The sequence below is a fragment of the Labrus mixtus genome, chromosome 12, assembly GCF_963584025.1.
Source record: "Labrus mixtus chromosome 12, fLabMix1.1, whole genome shotgun sequence".
In the NCBI taxonomy this organism is placed as follows: Eukaryota; Metazoa; Chordata; class Actinopteri; order Labriformes; family Labridae; genus Labrus; species Labrus mixtus.
This window is the reverse complement of record NC_083623.1, coordinates 13,659,942-13,677,030: the sequence shown is the minus strand read 5'-3', so window position 1 is coordinate 13,677,030 and position 17,089 is coordinate 13,659,942. Positions and strand designations below refer to the sequence as shown.

At 39.3% G+C, this 17,089-nt stretch overlaps 1 protein-coding gene across 2 annotated transcripts; it reads left to right on the top strand.

Moving 5' to 3' along the window:
- The first annotated feature begins 124 nt into the window (after nt 1–124).
- Nucleotides 125–17,071, top strand: LOC132985008 (potassium voltage-gated channel subfamily H member 5-like). Of its 2 annotated transcripts, none has more exons than XM_061052115.1 (12): nt 125–253; nt 1,900–2,023; nt 2,600–2,706; nt 2,794–2,922; nt 3,832–3,947; nt 4,232–4,624; nt 4,748–4,840; nt 5,979–6,408; nt 10,610–10,809; nt 11,538–11,790; nt 12,411–12,607; nt 15,082–17,071. In XM_061052115.1, the coding sequence occupies exons 1-12, from the start codon at nt 181–183 to the stop codon at nt 16,156–16,158; spliced, it is 3,192 nt and encodes a 1,063-aa protein (XP_060908098.1). In that variant the 5' UTR covers nt 125–180; the 3' UTR covers nt 16,159–17,071. The 2 variants fall into 2 exon arrangements, with proteins under 2 accessions (XP_060908098.1, XP_060908097.1); XM_061052114.1 differs by having other exon boundaries at nt 3,829–3,947.
- Nucleotides 17,072–17,089: the final 18 nt, after the last annotated feature.

Genomic DNA, 17,089 nt, shown 5'->3' with positions numbered 1-17,089 from the left:
CACAATCAACGACAAGGCCTTTATTTTAACAATATACACCCGGATGTTCCTCTTTAAATGTGGGTCACTTGACTCTTGTGGTCCAAGATCGGATCGGGCTGGCAGCTCAATTGAGGAGGATAGTTGCCAACATCAGCACGAGCACCGAGCAGCAGTGGGTCTCTGTCCTGAACCCTCATAATGCATGGGGGCAAGAGAGGACTGGTGGCTCCGCAAAACACTTTTCTGGAAAACATCGTGCGGCGCTCCAGCGGTGAGTTTGACTTTGTAGGGGAAACAAGATTGCATGAATCTTGATCTGACATGTCAATCAAGGTACAACGCACCGCGGGCTGCACGAGAGACTAAAGTAAACCAAGGGTGGGAAGCAGCATCAAATGACAACTTGGACGATTTTCACACTTCTTTTTTTTCTTTCTTTTTCTTTATATAACTATATATATATGTGAAATCTCAATTCCAAATTCCCTGGGTTATGAACTAAAAATCTGATATTCTTATGATATTTCTTTAGACATGTTGAATATATGATAAGAATAAAACTTGAGGTTTGTTTAAAAGAAAGGACTGGTTCATATGGGTGGTTATATTAAATATACTGTACTTGTGGATGTAAGTTTAAATACATTTGTAAAAACAAATGCATAGGCCTATAGCAGTGTTGCAGTTATGTTCAGAGACAGAAAGTGTTTATGTATTTATAATTTAACCTTTAGCCCAAAGGTTCTCGTGATTTTCTGCATGATGCCTTCAATTTGTTCTGTGAACAGTGAATTTGAATTTTAAACCTTCTGAACAGTCATCTTAACATAATTGTAAATAATGCGAGTTCAATCCAAAGATCAGCTTGACACTAGACTTTAAGAGAGGTATTTTCTTTAAACAAAAATCTGTTAAATTTCGGGGTCCTGAGGGGCTGTTTAAAGGACTGTGAATCTGATTGTACTTTTGGTGACACAAATGCAATTTATGGTATTTAAGCTCCTTTAGCACCCGTGTCCATTTCAACAGTGTTCTGTTTTGCAGAGAAATTTCTTACATTTATTGTGAAAAATATATTTGTATTGACAGTCTGTATTGCAGATTGAAGCGCAGATATTTGAGTGACAATTTGTGAGATTAAAGGTTTTTTTATTAATATCTCAAACTGTATTGTCTAAAGATAATGCAACTTGCATTCACTCACCTCCAGTTAAACAAATGAACTGTGTGTGACTACCATCTGAAATCCAGTCTTTGTTCCTGCATCTCTCAGACCCCGAACCACTGCAGAGTGGACTCATTCCTAAAGAACATAAACTCATCTGACATCTGAGCATTAAGTTTAAGATAAAGCCCCCTCCACAGTGTTGTGTAGCTGCAGAACTTTGCCACTCCTTATCAATTATTAATTCACATTAAGACTGGAACATAAACATTTTATCAACAACTATTTCTGCCCAGCAACTTGTCTGATTACCTCTGTTTACAGTGACTTTAAATATTTATACATCTGTCTTTAATTATTAAAATAATGTTTTTAGTAGCAGAATTAGATTTTTAAATGAACGAAACACTTGCCATTGATATTTCAGGTTCAGATTTGAGATGTTTGTTCTTCAAATTATAACAGTGGACAGCAGGATGTTTGAGACCATAAAGAAATAAATAAAACGTGAAAATAGGAGATTGACTTTTTGAATATAACAGTAACGTATATTTTTTAAAATGAATGAATCAATGTCAACATAAGAAAAAAGACACATTTTTGGTTGAGGTGGCTACATAACTGTAGTGATGATGAAGGTAAGGTTCCCCTGAAAAAGCTGATCAACAGGTGCAGCAGTCCTCAGATGTGTGTTAGATTAGACATTTTCTTGTCTTATTGCTGTGTTTTTGTGTTTTTTGTTGTTGTTGCAGAAACCAGTTTCCTCTTAGGGAATGCACAGATCGTGCAGTGGCCGGTGGTTTACAGCAACGATGGATTCTGCAAGCTGTCTGGATACCACAGATCTGAAGTCATGCACAGGAGCAGCACCTGCAAGTAAGACGGTCATAGCCCTGCAATGGCCTCAATATGAGGATACAGTGGATGGCTTATTTTTGAATAAAGGTGCAGATTAATTGAAAATTAAAATGATGTGGCTTCTTTCATGTTTAAAGAAGGTTTCTAAGCAAAAGCTTTTCCCCTTTAAGTGACTATTACAAAATGAAGTTCTTATTTATACATTGTATATAGACCTTCACAGAAACTGAAACTATAAAATAGGATAGTAATAGTAATATTTTTAATTTATCTGACATGTATTGTGGTAAATCATGTCCAGAAGAGACAATGTAAATGAGCCTGTTTTTCCATAAATAAATGAATCCCAGAGAGTCCTATAATTCCAAAATGTTTGAAATGAAAAAAAAAAAATGCCAAAGGACCAGAAATGAAATACAACTTTGTCTTGCTTCTGAGCTCTCTATAATAATAACATTGTCATTATGTAATACAATTAAAGACATTTAGAAAAATAGTTAATTTTTGACTTTTCTAATCATCTTCCCTTCTACCAGTTTACAAGAACACCATTTTTTTCATGTTCTTGGCTCATTTTTCTCTACTGTTTTGCAGTTTCATGTACGGTGACCTGACTGACAAGAATACAATTGACAACATCAGAAGGACCTTTGATAACTATGAGTCCAACTTCTATGAGGTGCTGCTCTATACTAAGGATAGTAAGTATCACTATTGAGCATTTTCATTTTTATTATCATGAAATATCATGAAGTCTCTCATAACTCTCATTTCAATCCTTTCCACAGGAACACCAATCTGGCTTTACATGCAGGTCGCTCCGATCAGAAATGAAAATGACAAGGTGGTTCTTTTCCTCTGCACCTTCAGAGACATCACACTTTTCAAACAGCCCATTGAGGACGAGGCAACAAGAGGTGAGTCAGATCATATAATGTCTCCAGATGGTTTGAATCTGCCTGCATTCAGGGTTTAAAACTGCTGGGAGGTCATTCTTATTTCTTTTTCCACATAGACATGAAGTTTAGATCAGCTGATTGGCATGTGAAAGTCTTGATTCAGTTCGGATATTTTTAGCCTGATTTTGACCAAACAGGCCAGAGAGGGCAGCCAAAGGTCTGAAGCACACATGAGTGGCTGTGACGTAACAGACATTTGCTTCCTGGTTTGTAACGTACAACAGTCCAGGTGTTGTGTGTGCAGGTCAGTGAACACGGGTCTCTGTGGGTCTGAGCCGTGCCATGTCCCAGGGGATGTTGTGAGCCGCAAAGGATTTTATATACATCAAGCAGAAACAAAGGACACTCAGGCCACATGAGGAGGGCAAATGTATGAAAACACTGATTATACACAGTGGATAGAAATCTCTAGACCTCTGAGTCCTGCTCAGTACAGCACCAAAACTTAAACAGTATACCAATTTTTTACACAAATACATTTCTATGTAAAACTTCTATGTGCCCTTTATCTTTGTTTCAGCGTAGAAACATTGTTAAATATCTCCCTGGATGATGCATTTTTGCATTTTTTTTTGCAATAAGAATATAAACAACTATTACATTTCAAACTAAATGTTTCTTGTGAAGCACAGACGACAAGCAAACAAGTGGGAAATACTGAGTTTGAATATCCGCATTGCAGTTTTTAATGGCTTTCTTCTTTAGGGGAGATATTTTAGATTGTAAGCCATGAGGTCAAAAATGTTCAGCATTATTAAATGTACAGCATAAGAAAAATATCATCATTGCAATTATAAATGTTACACTTTGTATGAAGATTTGCTCGGTGACAGGCTGCATCACATCAGATTTATTGCCTCTTAGCAGGATGGACAAAGTTTGGCAGACTGACCCGTGCACTGACCAACAATCGCAACCTGGTGCAGCAGTTGGCTCCGCTGAGCCAGACCGAGGTCAGCCACAAGCCCTCCAGACTGGCTGAGGTGAGTCGCATCCTGGTCTTACATCAGGGAAGTTGCTCATAGGTTGGAGAACTAGGTCTTCTCAATAGCTTTTGTAGAATGGCTAATTAAAAAGTATTGTTATATATATTTTTCTTAATCAAAGAATTTAATTACATCTCAGTTTAAAGGAAAAAAAACATGAAAGCTTAAAATGTGAAAGCAGCGTTACACAGAGGTCTTTAAAAGTCAGATTATAGAGGAACTTGATGCACATCTCATGAGATTCTGCATTCATCACCTTTAATATTCCCTTTCAATCAAAGGCTCTCCAGCTGGGATCAGAAATTCTCCCTCAGTACAAACAAGAGGCACCGAAGACCCCCCCACACATCATCCTCCACTACTGCACCTTCAAGACCACCTGGGACTGGGTCATCCTCATCCTTACCTTCTACACGGCCATCATGGTTCCCTACAATGTCTCCTTTAAGACGAAGCAGAACAACCTGGCGTGGCTGGTTCTTGACAGCGTGGTGGACGTCATCTTCCTGATTGACATCGTGCTCAACTTCCACACCACCTTTGTGGGTCCTTCTGGAGAGGTGATTTCAGACGCGAGGCTGATACGGATGAATTACCTGAAGACGTGGTTTGTCATCGACCTGCTGTCCTGTCTGCCCTATGACATCATCAATGCCTTTGAACATGTAGATGAGGTGGGTGGACCTGAAACTGAGAATGATTTCACGTCATTTGTTTATTGCTTAGATTGCTCAGAAATTAACACTGAACACTTTGTAAAAAAATCAAAACATGTGTGATTGACTGTTTCTATGAAGGATATTATTACATCTGCGACTACAGCAAGTCACGTGCGGGAGACACCAAACTTCCACAGGAATACCACACGGGCAGAAGACTCTTTACTACCAGTAAGGATATCCATCTTTTAAAAACCATCAGCTCATTGTTTTGGTTTAAAAACTCACGACTTACTATTACAGTAATAAATACGCCCACTGTAAGATACATGTCCAATAACAAAACAGCACACAAGCAAAGTAAGTTTCGCTGGTTAATGTAGCATTGTGTTGGGTTGGTACCAGATTCCTCCCTCAGGAGTTGGTGGAGGCCAAAAACAGGGCTAATAGAGAGTTAATTTTGGACCATAGAATCAACTCCACTGGTTGATGAATACAGAGGTAGCTGTTTTCTAACAGCCATGTCAGCGTGAGAGAGTTAAAATATGATTGGAGCTTTTCTTATGCTGCCCCCAAGTGTCCCAAAAGTCTGTGCAGGTTCATATAACCCACATTTGTTTGTAAAATGTGAGATAATAATGTCTGTGAGAAGTTAGAGAAATTAAAAAAAAAAAAATGTAATATAGAGGAGGTCAAAAATCTCCAGCAACAACAAAAAGTTGTTCATTAAACTGCAAGTGGTGCTGGAGCTTTTTGACCTTTACATTTTTCTTAAATTCTGTATGCACCTTGCACGTTGGTGAAGTTGTGCCAGAAAAGCCGACTCTGATTCTACAAATATAGTTACCGTATATCAGCAGTGAATGCCTCTGCTGTTTTGAACTTTAAAATAAAAAGTGACCTTGTTCATTATCTGCCCCACAAACCCACAGAGGAACTGCTATTAGTGTTTCAGTGTAACAATAGGACTGGAAAATTGAGAAAATCCATTTAACCTACTGAAAAAAGCTTTTTTTCAATAATGAGTTCATGATAGGTTGAAGCAGAACATCAAAGGTAACTACAAATTGTGTGGTTTTTTTAAAATAATAAATTAGTCTGTTTTTCATGATTTGGGAAAAAGATTTATTGAAAAAAATTAAGAAATGTACAACTTTCAGTTATGATTGACATATTCAAATTGCTTGTTCAACCACCAGTCTTAAAAACACAGACTTCAAGTTTTATATTGCAGTAGAAAGAAAACCATGAAAAACTCAGATTTGACAAACTGGTGATTGATCATCAGAATTTTTAGCCAAAAACTTTCCACAAATCATTCACTCCAACAGCACATTATGCCTGACTCCCATCTTCCTCCCATCTTCAGGGTCTCAGCAGCCTGTTCAGCTCCCTGAAAGTGATCCGCCTGCTTCGACTCGGCAGGGTGGCCCGTAAATTGGATCACTACCTGGAATACGGAGCGGCCGTCCTTGTTCTGCTAGTGTGTGTCTTCGGACTGGTGGCCCACTGGCTGGCTTGTATCTGGTACAGCATCGGGGACTACGAGGTCATCGATGAGACCACCAACACCATAAAGACAGACAGCTGGCTCTACCAGCTGGCCCTGAGTATCGGGACTCCATACCGCTACAACGCCAGCGGGACAGGAAAGTGGGAAGGCGGTCCCAACAAGGACACGCTGTACATTAGTTCGCTCTACTTCACCATGACCAGTCTCACCACCATCGGCTTTGGAAACATCGCTCCGGCCACAGATGGCGAGAAGATTTTCTCGGTGGCGATGATGATGGTCGGCTGTAAGTACATCATAGTATAAACTTTCTATTACAAACATTACAAACACAAAGTGTTTCCCCAGGCTGCTTGTAGCTTTCCTTACATTTCAGTGAGGCATATTTCATTTTTTAGAACTTTAAATTGAGACTCTGGACATACATCTTTTTGGACATACAGCTTTTTGGTTCCTTGAAGAATCAAGCTAAGAAAATGTATATGTTGCCACCTCTTACTACCTCTGTGTGCCCACAAACTTCAGGCCACCCATGCATAAGTGAGAGCCCCAGTTGAGCCGCCCCAGTTGAGCCGCCCCAGTCAAAAAAAGTCTGGCTCTGCCCCTGAATACAGCATGATGTTGATAAAGCAATTATGGTTAAAAAATAAGGGTCAGATTGAGGATAGAGAAGGATAAACTTTGATTTTGTGGTTACTCTGTGACAAGTCTCTACCAAGGCAACCTTTCAACCAGGGGATGAAGTAATGCAGATCCACTCTCTCATCCAAATATGGTTTACATTCAGCTTCCAAAAACCAAGAGCACAACCGCTAAAAGTAAAACTTGAGGCTTTAAATTAACCAGTCACCAAATAGGTGACTTCACTTTGTCCACTTCTTTCATACATGTCATGGTTTGGACTCAGGTATTTTAGCTGCTATTTTCCCCAAGCTCATCCTCAAACAGTGAGATGTTGTCCTTAACATTCAAGTTACTGTAATGTGGCAATTATTATCTGTCTTTCACATTGTTTATGAACGTGGTCACACAGGGCTTGAATTCAGTTATGGATAGCCCAGCTTGTTAACAACCACAGAGTGGTTAGTTTAAGAGGGACTGCTTCTTATAAGAACAGCTCTTTAGGTGATATAAGCTAACAGTTGGTATTTTAATGTGAAATGTAAACACATAAATATTTATTATGATCGCCATATTCTAGAAGAAAATCAGCTGTACAGCATTACTCCTTCCTTCTCCTTACCACTCGGCAACAAACCATACATACATCCTTTGATGCTGCTTCATTTTATTCATGCATTCATAACATGCCAGTGCAACCTTGCAGGAGGGAGCCGTACCAATCTGGATGCATTTACTTGCATGTGATGCGAAACACGCTAATGTGCTGCGCAGTCTGTGTGGCTCTCTGCCAGCGGCCAGTGAAGCAACATATGTTTTACAGGTTCAGAGAATCAGCTCTAAAAGATCAAACCAACATTCAGTGGTTTTTATGGAAAAGTGTATAGTGTACAGTAGCAGAGATCGACACTGTATAATGATTATTTAGAAAATAAATTGCATTTTAAAATCAATTAGTCTTCAGATACAAGCACTCGAATGTGAACAAGCAAACGACAGTGTACGAGATCCTAAAGCAAAGACAAACTATTCAGACTATCAAGTGCTGTTAAGAACACAATAAAGCAAAGTTATCTGGCTATATGTTCTTATGTCTGCAGTTTGGTATAAAATATGACTTTTAAAAATGTATTTATCTCATTCCATACAAAGAAAGAAGATTGAGGGTTGAGTCTCAATAAGTTTTCTCATGTTTTTTTTTTATCGCTGAAAAGGTCAGACTTCAATATAGGAAGTTTAACAGCTTGGGCAGCTCTTTAAATTTTGATTTTGGTTCATTTTTGTGTGTTGGCCCAGCAGAGCAACTTATAAAAACGGCACATTTTTTAAAATGAAGAATGGCTAATTCCTTGGGCGCCGATAGCCTAGCGGTTCTGTCGCACGCTCCATGAATGGAGGCTGTGGTCCTCGTCGCAGTGGCTGTGGTGTTGAGTCCGACCCCCGGCCCTTTGCTGCATGTCATCCCCCGACTCTCTTCTCGTCTTCCTGTCTCTCTTCGTCTGCATGTCCTATCTAATAAATGCAAAAGGAATGGCCAATTTCGGATTATTTTCATCACCAAATGCTACTGTTTTTATTGAAGAATGTAAAATGATGTTTTTCTTTTTTCATTCTTAGACCCTCTCGTCTCTGTGTAACTCACACGTTTAGCTGCAGACTCACCACTTGAGCCACTGTGCAGAGTTTAGGACTCGACTTTGTCAGTAACAAAAAGTGACATTTTTTCTGTGGCCACTGTCCGCCCTGTGAGGGTCTGTCTGAAGGTTAGCCATCAGTACCCTCCATTAGAAAAGAATTGTTCTTTTGTGAAATAAAATGTACGTATTCAATAATGTGCCTAACATTTTTTTTAAATATATTATATACCGCTCTTTTCAAAATACACAAAACAAATAACCCTCCACTTGTAGTAACCTGATGCTAACTAAATTCTAAATGTTTTATTTACATGATATATTTGATTATGGTTTTAATGATCAGTAAATCACCTGCACATCTGACTTCAATGCAGTGTAATGGACCATAGCATGTTGTAACACTACAGGTTTATAAATAGTCTCCAGTAGTGTTTCAATGTCTTTTTTTCCATCTTTTTTTTGTTGTTGCCTTTTTGCCTTTATGAGATAGGACAGCTGAAGAGTGGGGGATGACATGCAGGAAAGGTCCGAGGTCGGATTTGAACCCAGGGCCGCTGTGATGAGGACTCCTAATGTCATATTTTTTAACTGCACACTTAATCTACTGTAATAATCAAAAAGGGTGAACATAGAGGTCAGTACATTTTGTGTAGTGTAAGTGTAATCAACATAGAAGCTGCTCTAATTATGTGACTCACCACAAAAAAAATCCAACAAACCTCATTTAAATGACGATGGACCTCTTTATAAAAATAGGAAGAGCTATTTTTATACAGTTGTCTGTCTTGTTTTCATCACACACAACAGTTACAGTAATAGCTTCACCTTTAGAGTCCCTGCCTCCACTGTCAGCCTTTGCTTTACAGTTCCTCTGTCACGATTCGCCCTCATGCACTGACCTTTATCCCAGTCCTCTGAAACAGCATGTAAAGTGATGCAATAAAAACAGTGAGGGAAACCCAAACTGACAGCCTCGCTTCAAGGTCTGTACTTCCTAAAGTAAACACCCAGTACTCTGGTGGTGTTTCCATCACGAAGATCACTCAGTCACAACAAAATGTCGCCTTTGATTACAGCCGATAAATCTCCTGCTACAGATACTTGGGTTTAATTATGCGGGAGGAATTGGAGAAAGGGAGAGTTTTTTACCCGCAGGCTTCAGTGTAGTAAAAGGACAATGAGCCATCGTGTTAGTTATGTATCCTAACCTCTAAGACTGGATACGACTCTTTCCTCTTGAGCTGGTAAAGGCTCTCGATAAGAGATGCTGAATGACTCTTTGAGGTCACTGCAGTGTTGCAGCACACTTCTCTTACTGTGGAATATTTGCATTATGAATCGCATTATAGAATCACAGTCCACCACTTGTGTGTGTATATGTTTGAACTCTTTAGAGAAGAGCCATGTTGTTTACAATATATCGGGTATTATGCTGCGATTGTTGAGTGCACACACAGAAAATTATTATTTTTTTAAACAGAATTGCATGTCTTGTACTAAAATATGAAACAGTTTGGTCATAGTTAATGTGCAAGTCATACTTATTACCCAGGTTAAGTCAAATGGTCGCCAACATTCAGAGAGCTTGTCTCACATTTTCAGTGTTTTCCCTTTCAAAATAAAGTCATTTGCCTAAAGAATACAATCTTCTATTACTTATAATATACTTAAGATGTAATGGGATTTGGAGGAAATTAAATGCTGTTGAATTGTGCTATGTAAGTGCTTTTTGCTAAAAACTATGTATAGTTTGAGAAGGATATTAAATTAAATGTTGTAACAGAAAACATGCAAACCAAGCCTTAAGTATTAAAACCTCACATTCTTAATCAAGATGTAACGTCTGACCTTTTTTGACTTTTAAGTTGTTTAAGGAGATTTTTATTGATTTGGCACCATAAATGGTTTTTAAGATAAAAGGTCTCTACCTTTTATCTTAAAAAAAAAGGCAAAAGGCAAAAATGCAATGTTAAAGGGTTTTTACCCCCTAGGACCTCCTCATACTGTATTTATTGGATCCATCACACCTTCCAATAATTAACCTCAAATATGAGAAGAATTACAGAATATAGACAAACAAGTATCAATTATTCAATGAGAAAACATTTCAGACCTTCTTGTGAACCAAAATCCCTAATGCAACGAATCATATCCTCACTACAGGTCAGACTTTTTGCCGCCTTGCTGTTTCTTTGGTACCTGACTTTGCTCTTCATCTGCCTGTTTTAGCACTGCTGTATGCCACCATCTTTGGAAACGTCACCACCATCTTCCAGCAGATGTACACCAACACAAACCGCTACCATGAGATGCTCAACAATGTGCGTGACTTTTTGAAGCTTTATCAGGTTCCCAAAGGTCTGAGTGAACGCGTCATGGACTTCATCGTCTCCACCTGGGCCATGTCCAAGGGCATAGACACAGATAAGGTATCACGAAGGGTCCAAAGCAAATGTCTGATAACACAAAAATGCTGATAAATAAATGTTTATTCTCATAGAATTATCTCAATGCACTGATTTGATGGAGGTTTATGAAGGCAGGACTACTAAAAAGTTTATGTTTCTTGTGGCCCTGCAGCTTTGGAAAATGTTGCCACATTTTTCAGAATAATTTGGATTAGAGAAGTACATTTGCCGAATAATGACTGACATAACAGCGTGTAGTTGAAGTGTAATCAACAAGACAGGTGTGCATTGATGTATTTTCTATCAAAAGGTCAACTTGTATGTGTTTTTTCAAGATTTTTATTTTTGGGCTTTTTGTGCCTTTTTTAATTGAGAGATAGGACAGTGGATAGAGTGAGAAATCAGGGAGAGAGAGTGGGGAATGACATGCGGGATTTGAACCTGGACTGCCTGCATGGAGGACTATAGCCTCCATATATGGGGCGCGAGCACTAACCACTGCGCCACCAGCGCCCCAATTTGTATGTGTTTTTTGAACACCCGAGGAACACCATAAGTTAGTAGCCTAAAAATACTTTTTTGCCTGCGCTCTATTTTATTCAAGCTTATATTGAAAAGGTTTAGAAATTGAGCTTCAATGTGACTGGTGTGATAGAAAACACCCTAAACTAAAAACTTTTGGACTTAACTGTTTGGAAAAGGTTGACCACTGCTGATGACATTCACAATCGACACCATCTCTTTTTTAGGTTCTGGCAATTTGTCCCAAAGACATGCGGGCCGATATCTGCGTCCACTTAAACAGGCAGGTGTTCAACGACCATCCTGCATTTCGCCTGGCCAGTGATGGCTGTCTGCGCTCTCTGGCAGTAGAGTTTCAGACCACACACTGTGCACCTGGAGACCTCATCTTCCACGTCGGAGAGAGTGTCGACACACTCTGCTTTGTGGTCTCTGGCTCACTCGAGGTCATACAGGATGATGAGGTCATCGCTATACTGGGTAATTATAGGCAATGTTATGAAATACAATTGACCATACTCAAACAGCGGCCATTTTTCTCTGACACCACACTCGGGGTGGAACCGGTTAAAATGTTGTGCTCCTCTATTTCTGGTTTTAAGTGACATATTTCCTTCCTAAACCAAAAACACCAACAGAAAAGACAATATATAAGAGAATTCTGGTGATTGATTTAACTTTGTAAAAAAAAACACACACACACATTGTATTACTTTTTTTGGCTACATCAGATGACCACTAACATTAGCATTTAACACGTTCATGCTAACGTTACTGTTACCAAGAAATGAACCCCTTTCCCGGTCAAGTTAATGTTAGCATTCAGCTACGTCCAAGCTGTGGTAATTTTAGCTAGTAAGTGGCAGATGCTAACATTAGCTATTTATGATGATTATCATTTTACTGCTTGTCTAGTTGTCAAGCATCACGATGGGGATGGTTTGTGTGATTTATTAAGACTAACAACCAGGAACAAGGCAGCATGACCTCATGATGGAATTTGTAAAAAAACGTTTTCACGACACCTGACGTGCTTTTGACAAAAATGTAAACTTCCAGTCTGTTATTAACAAAAGGATAATATTTCTGGCTCCATGCAGGAAAAGGTGACGTGTTTGGAGACGTGTTCTGGAAAGAAACCACAATGGCCCGGTCTTGTGCAAATGTCCGTGCTTTGACTTACTGCGACCTGCATGTCATCAGGAGGGATGCTCTGATGAGAGTGCTGGAGTTTTACACAGCATTTGCCAACACGTTCTCCCGCAACCTCATCCTTACCTGCAATCTTCGAAAACGGGTAAAAATGACTCTTGAACTGTGAGGAAAGACTATTTGTTGTCTTCGAAAAATATTATTTTGGGCATCTATGGCATTGTTAGAAAATATATAGTGATGGTCTAAATAACAATTGTAACCAGACATAATTGATACTCTACTGTACACGCCTAGGCGCTCTTCAGTTTTCCAAAATACCAGATATGTCAGGCTAAAATTTGCGGATTTGTAGTACCGGTCATTCAGGGGCTTGTCCAGACGTTTATGACTGGTGTTAATGCACACAATAATAAGTCCAGAGAACATTTATTTACTTTTTTTTGTCTCAATTAATCACATCTACTTAGACTACTAAAAAAAATATGTACTTCTTCCTTCGATCTTTCTTTCAGGCTTCATTTTAAATGGACTCTAAAAGAAATTGTATGACAAAACATCAGAGTGAAAAGGATCAGAGAAAGAACATTTACTCCACAAAAAAGCTAGCAGTGAACCTTTACAACTCAGACTAAAATAAATGGTTTGAGCTTAAGCCAGGCCTCTGACCAGGCAGATAGCCGTAGATTCAGAGGGGGGCCCATGCCACCCCAGGCCACCCTCTAATCACAACCCTGGATGCAGCCATAAAAACATAAAACTTTTGAGTTTGAATATTTCACTCAGTTTAAGCATCATAAAACTTCAATATAGAGGAGAAAAAGCTGATACAGAACACATATAATTTCTGCAGACAGCATGTTTTCACAGTCGTTCCCAAGTTATAAGTTCTTAGTGGAATTGCCAACCCACTATCTGCCCTCATTAAATGACTAGTACGTATGTGTATCTATATGAACTATTCTGAACAAGGACGTTCACAGAAGTGTACAGTAGTTTGAAACAAAAAAGCTGATAGTGTCAGTCTTAGGCTTTAATTAATATTTGATGGAGCTTGGCAAGGGTGTACATGTTTATCCCATTGTGGCTAATATGAATTATTTCCAGTCTCCATAGGGGGTTGCTCATATATCTCTATCGTTCTTGTCCTATGGGATCAAGATCACATTAATTATTGATAAGAAATATTCTCTTTAAACTTAGTCTGGCACATGTGGATTGTTTTACTCTTTGTTCAGAGTGGATTTATGGAAACTTCTGCATATTATGGTTTAAATTATGCACTCTTATGAAGAAATGACATAGACATGCATATATGTAACATTATGTCTCTATAGAGAAAAGCAACCCTTACATACTATGAACATTAAAATGCCTCGGGTTAATAATGATTTGATAATGCTTTACGTAATGATAGTGCTGCAGCTCTGTTGTTAAAGGTCTTATGTTATTGTACGGAGCTAAAACAGTAAAAGAACAGCCGCTCTACATCTAAACAACTTCAAGGTAAAATGTGGCTACATGTTGAAAGATTTATGGCTTGTTCTTAAAATGCATTCAATGAAAATATAACCATTCATTATTAATTTGAGCAGCTTTAGAAACTGCATAGGTTTAAGATAAACTCTCTGCCCTCTTTACTAGAATGTGTTCAGTTGACCCTTTGCAGCTGGTTTGCTTATTGACACCTCAGAAAAAGAGGATCAAGAGTAGACCTTCCAGTAAAACAGCTTTCTCTCCTGAAATGGTTTAGAACATAAAACATAAGATGCATTAAATCAATTCATTTCTTATAAAGGAAGTTGACCCCTTGTAGTCTCTAAATGCTTTTAAACTTTACACATGGGGCACTTAATACTTCATATCACTGTTGTAAGGACAACAATACCAGTATTGGTATTGGCCTCTTATACTACCTCTAATGAAGTTTAGAGTTTCAGACAGTGTGTCAGTCAATGCACTGATTTATTAATGTATTGTTTATTTAAATGATGACGCATATGAAGCATTTAAACCAATGCCACACCGTACAGCATTTAAAGGCTAGGCTAATGTGCAATATCCATCCCTGCGTAAAATACATAAAAATACTTAAAAGTGATAACAGTTTCACACAGAACATAAAAAAAGATATTTAAACAATAATGCCCGAACATTACAAGATACAAACTATTTAAAAATGTAGGATATAGGGAACAAAAAATGTATCAATGTTTGAAATTATTCAAGACCACTGAGTGAAGAAAAGGAAGTTAAGAAGCTGTTTAAAGTTTTCTTTATTTGTTTTATGAGAGGACTCGGAAACACTCACCGCCTCGACATCGCTCCATTATCACTCCATTAACAGTTTCCCTTGAGCATTGCTGCTCTTTAATATTTCAGCGTATATAGCAGGCCTAGATGTGCTCCTTTATATAAAGCTGCATTACATGTACAGTCTGTAGGGCTCCAATATTCAAATTTAAAATGTGGCCTCTCTGTGTGTGTGTGTGTGTGTGTGTGTGTGTGTGTGTGTGTGTGTGTGTGTGTGTGTGTGTGTGTGTGTGTGTGTGTGTGTGTGTGTGTGTGTGTGTGTGTCCGCCATCACTGTTCTCATTCACAGTTTTTCTCTCTTTCCAGGTCATCTTCAGGAAGATCGCAGATGTGAAGAGGGAGCAGGAGCGCCAGAGGACCGAGGTGACCCTCTCCATTCCTGACGACCACCCGGTCCGTAAGCTGTTCCAGAGGTTCAGACAGCAGAGGGACACTACGATACCGAGGGATTCCAACGCTTACTGTGAACACAACTGTGTGCAGATCGACTCCAACTCAAAAAGTGTTTCCTCTCAGCCTCCACTGGCTGTGAAGAATAATTCACCCTGCACGGGGGGAGGCCTGGATGCACCTCCTCAAGCATTAATGTACACTGAGAACTCAGGGCAAAGCTGCACACAGGAGGCTGGGGAGTCTAAACCAAAGCCTTGTGAAGACAATCAACTGTCCTGCCCTGTGCGGGGAAGCAGTGCAGGTGGAGAGGGAGCTCCAAGCATCGTTACAAACAGCAAAGGTCCTCGAGGTTGGGCAAAGTTTAAAAATGTCACCTCAGCCGCACCGCCGCCTCCTGCTGTGGAGCCTGAGAAGCAGCCAAAGAAGGAGGAGGAGTGGCCAAAAGGATGCTCAGAACAGTTAGCCGTGACCAACAAGAACCAGGATTTGGAGGAGGGCGGGGAGACGGGGAGCACAGAGGGCGGGATCAGTGCCGGAGAAGCAGGTGAAGAAACAAGCGCCCTGCACAAAACAGACTCCTGTGACAGCGGCATCACAAAAAGTGATCTACGTATTGACCGAGCTGGAGAGTCAAGAAGCTCCTTTGAGAGAAGCCCGATGGAAAAGAGCCCAATGGAGAAAAATCCATTCGGGCTCAGCCTGGGGGTCGACTCCCTCAGACACTCCTTTCCTCAGCCAGTGTCTGAACAAGCGCTACTTCACGCCACCCTTCACGACGCAAAGCTAGAGCTGAAGGCAGACATTCAGGTCCTGAGCGGCCGCCTGTCGGTGCTCGAGACGCAGGTGAGCGAGGTCCTCAGGCTGCTGTCGGTAAAAAGAAGACTGTCGCTGCCGCCGACGTCATCGCCGAAGGCTAGAGTGAAAAGTCATGACTTGGCTGAGGCCTCCTCTAGGCTCGTTGCACCAAAAAAAGATGATGGACCTTTTTAAACTTCTTGTAATGAAGAAGTTTTCACCAGTTTGCATGTCTTGATCTTCTGCCAAAGAAGTGTCTAAGATTGAACACTTGACTGCATGCAGTAAATATCTTGATTTAAGAACCACTCAACCCAGGGAATATTCTTGTACTCTTGTTTTTTGGAAGCACTTTTATGCTCCTTTGTATGTCACGGTTTGGAAAGCCAAAACTGAAATTAGTATTTTTGAACACTTGTTTTAAAAGGAGTTAAGTAGGGGAATATATTTTCTATATCTTTATCATTTTCACGGTCTTCCTGGAATGATTTTCTTCTTGATTTAAATTCAAAGTGCTTGGCACAACTTTCAGAGTGATGAAATAACTTTACAGATCAGTTAGGTGACAGTGAGAACCAACCTTAGAGTTACTGTCAGGTAATGACCATAGACTGTAAATATTAAGGTAATGACACGTGCCTTACAATGATAAAGCCTCATTCGGAGTTTGATGGGATGTGATCAGGTCTTTATGGTGTTGGCATTTAACTCTTTTTTTCTTGTTCTTCACCAGACAATAAATAATACAAACACATATTTAGAACTTGAAACTAAATATTCTTTTAGTTGAATTTGTTACTGAATTATGCATTCTATGAGCTGTTTAGAAAATTTTAAAATTTTGCATGTGAATTAGGAATAGGAATGCAGAAATGGACATTTGATTATAGATTTGTTCAACTAGCCTATAGATCATTTCATTCATTTCAATGTTAAAGATTTATTTTCCTTAAAACAAATGTTAATAATTGAACGGCTCACTGAGGCAAACCTCTTGTATATTCTTCCATGTTCCTCCGGCCTCTTGCTCAGGTATTTGATCCAAGTTTGAATTTCAGTGTTTCTGTCAGTATTATTCCTTATTTGTTTAAATAAACAGTTATGCAAGTCTTGTTTGTTTTTTTTT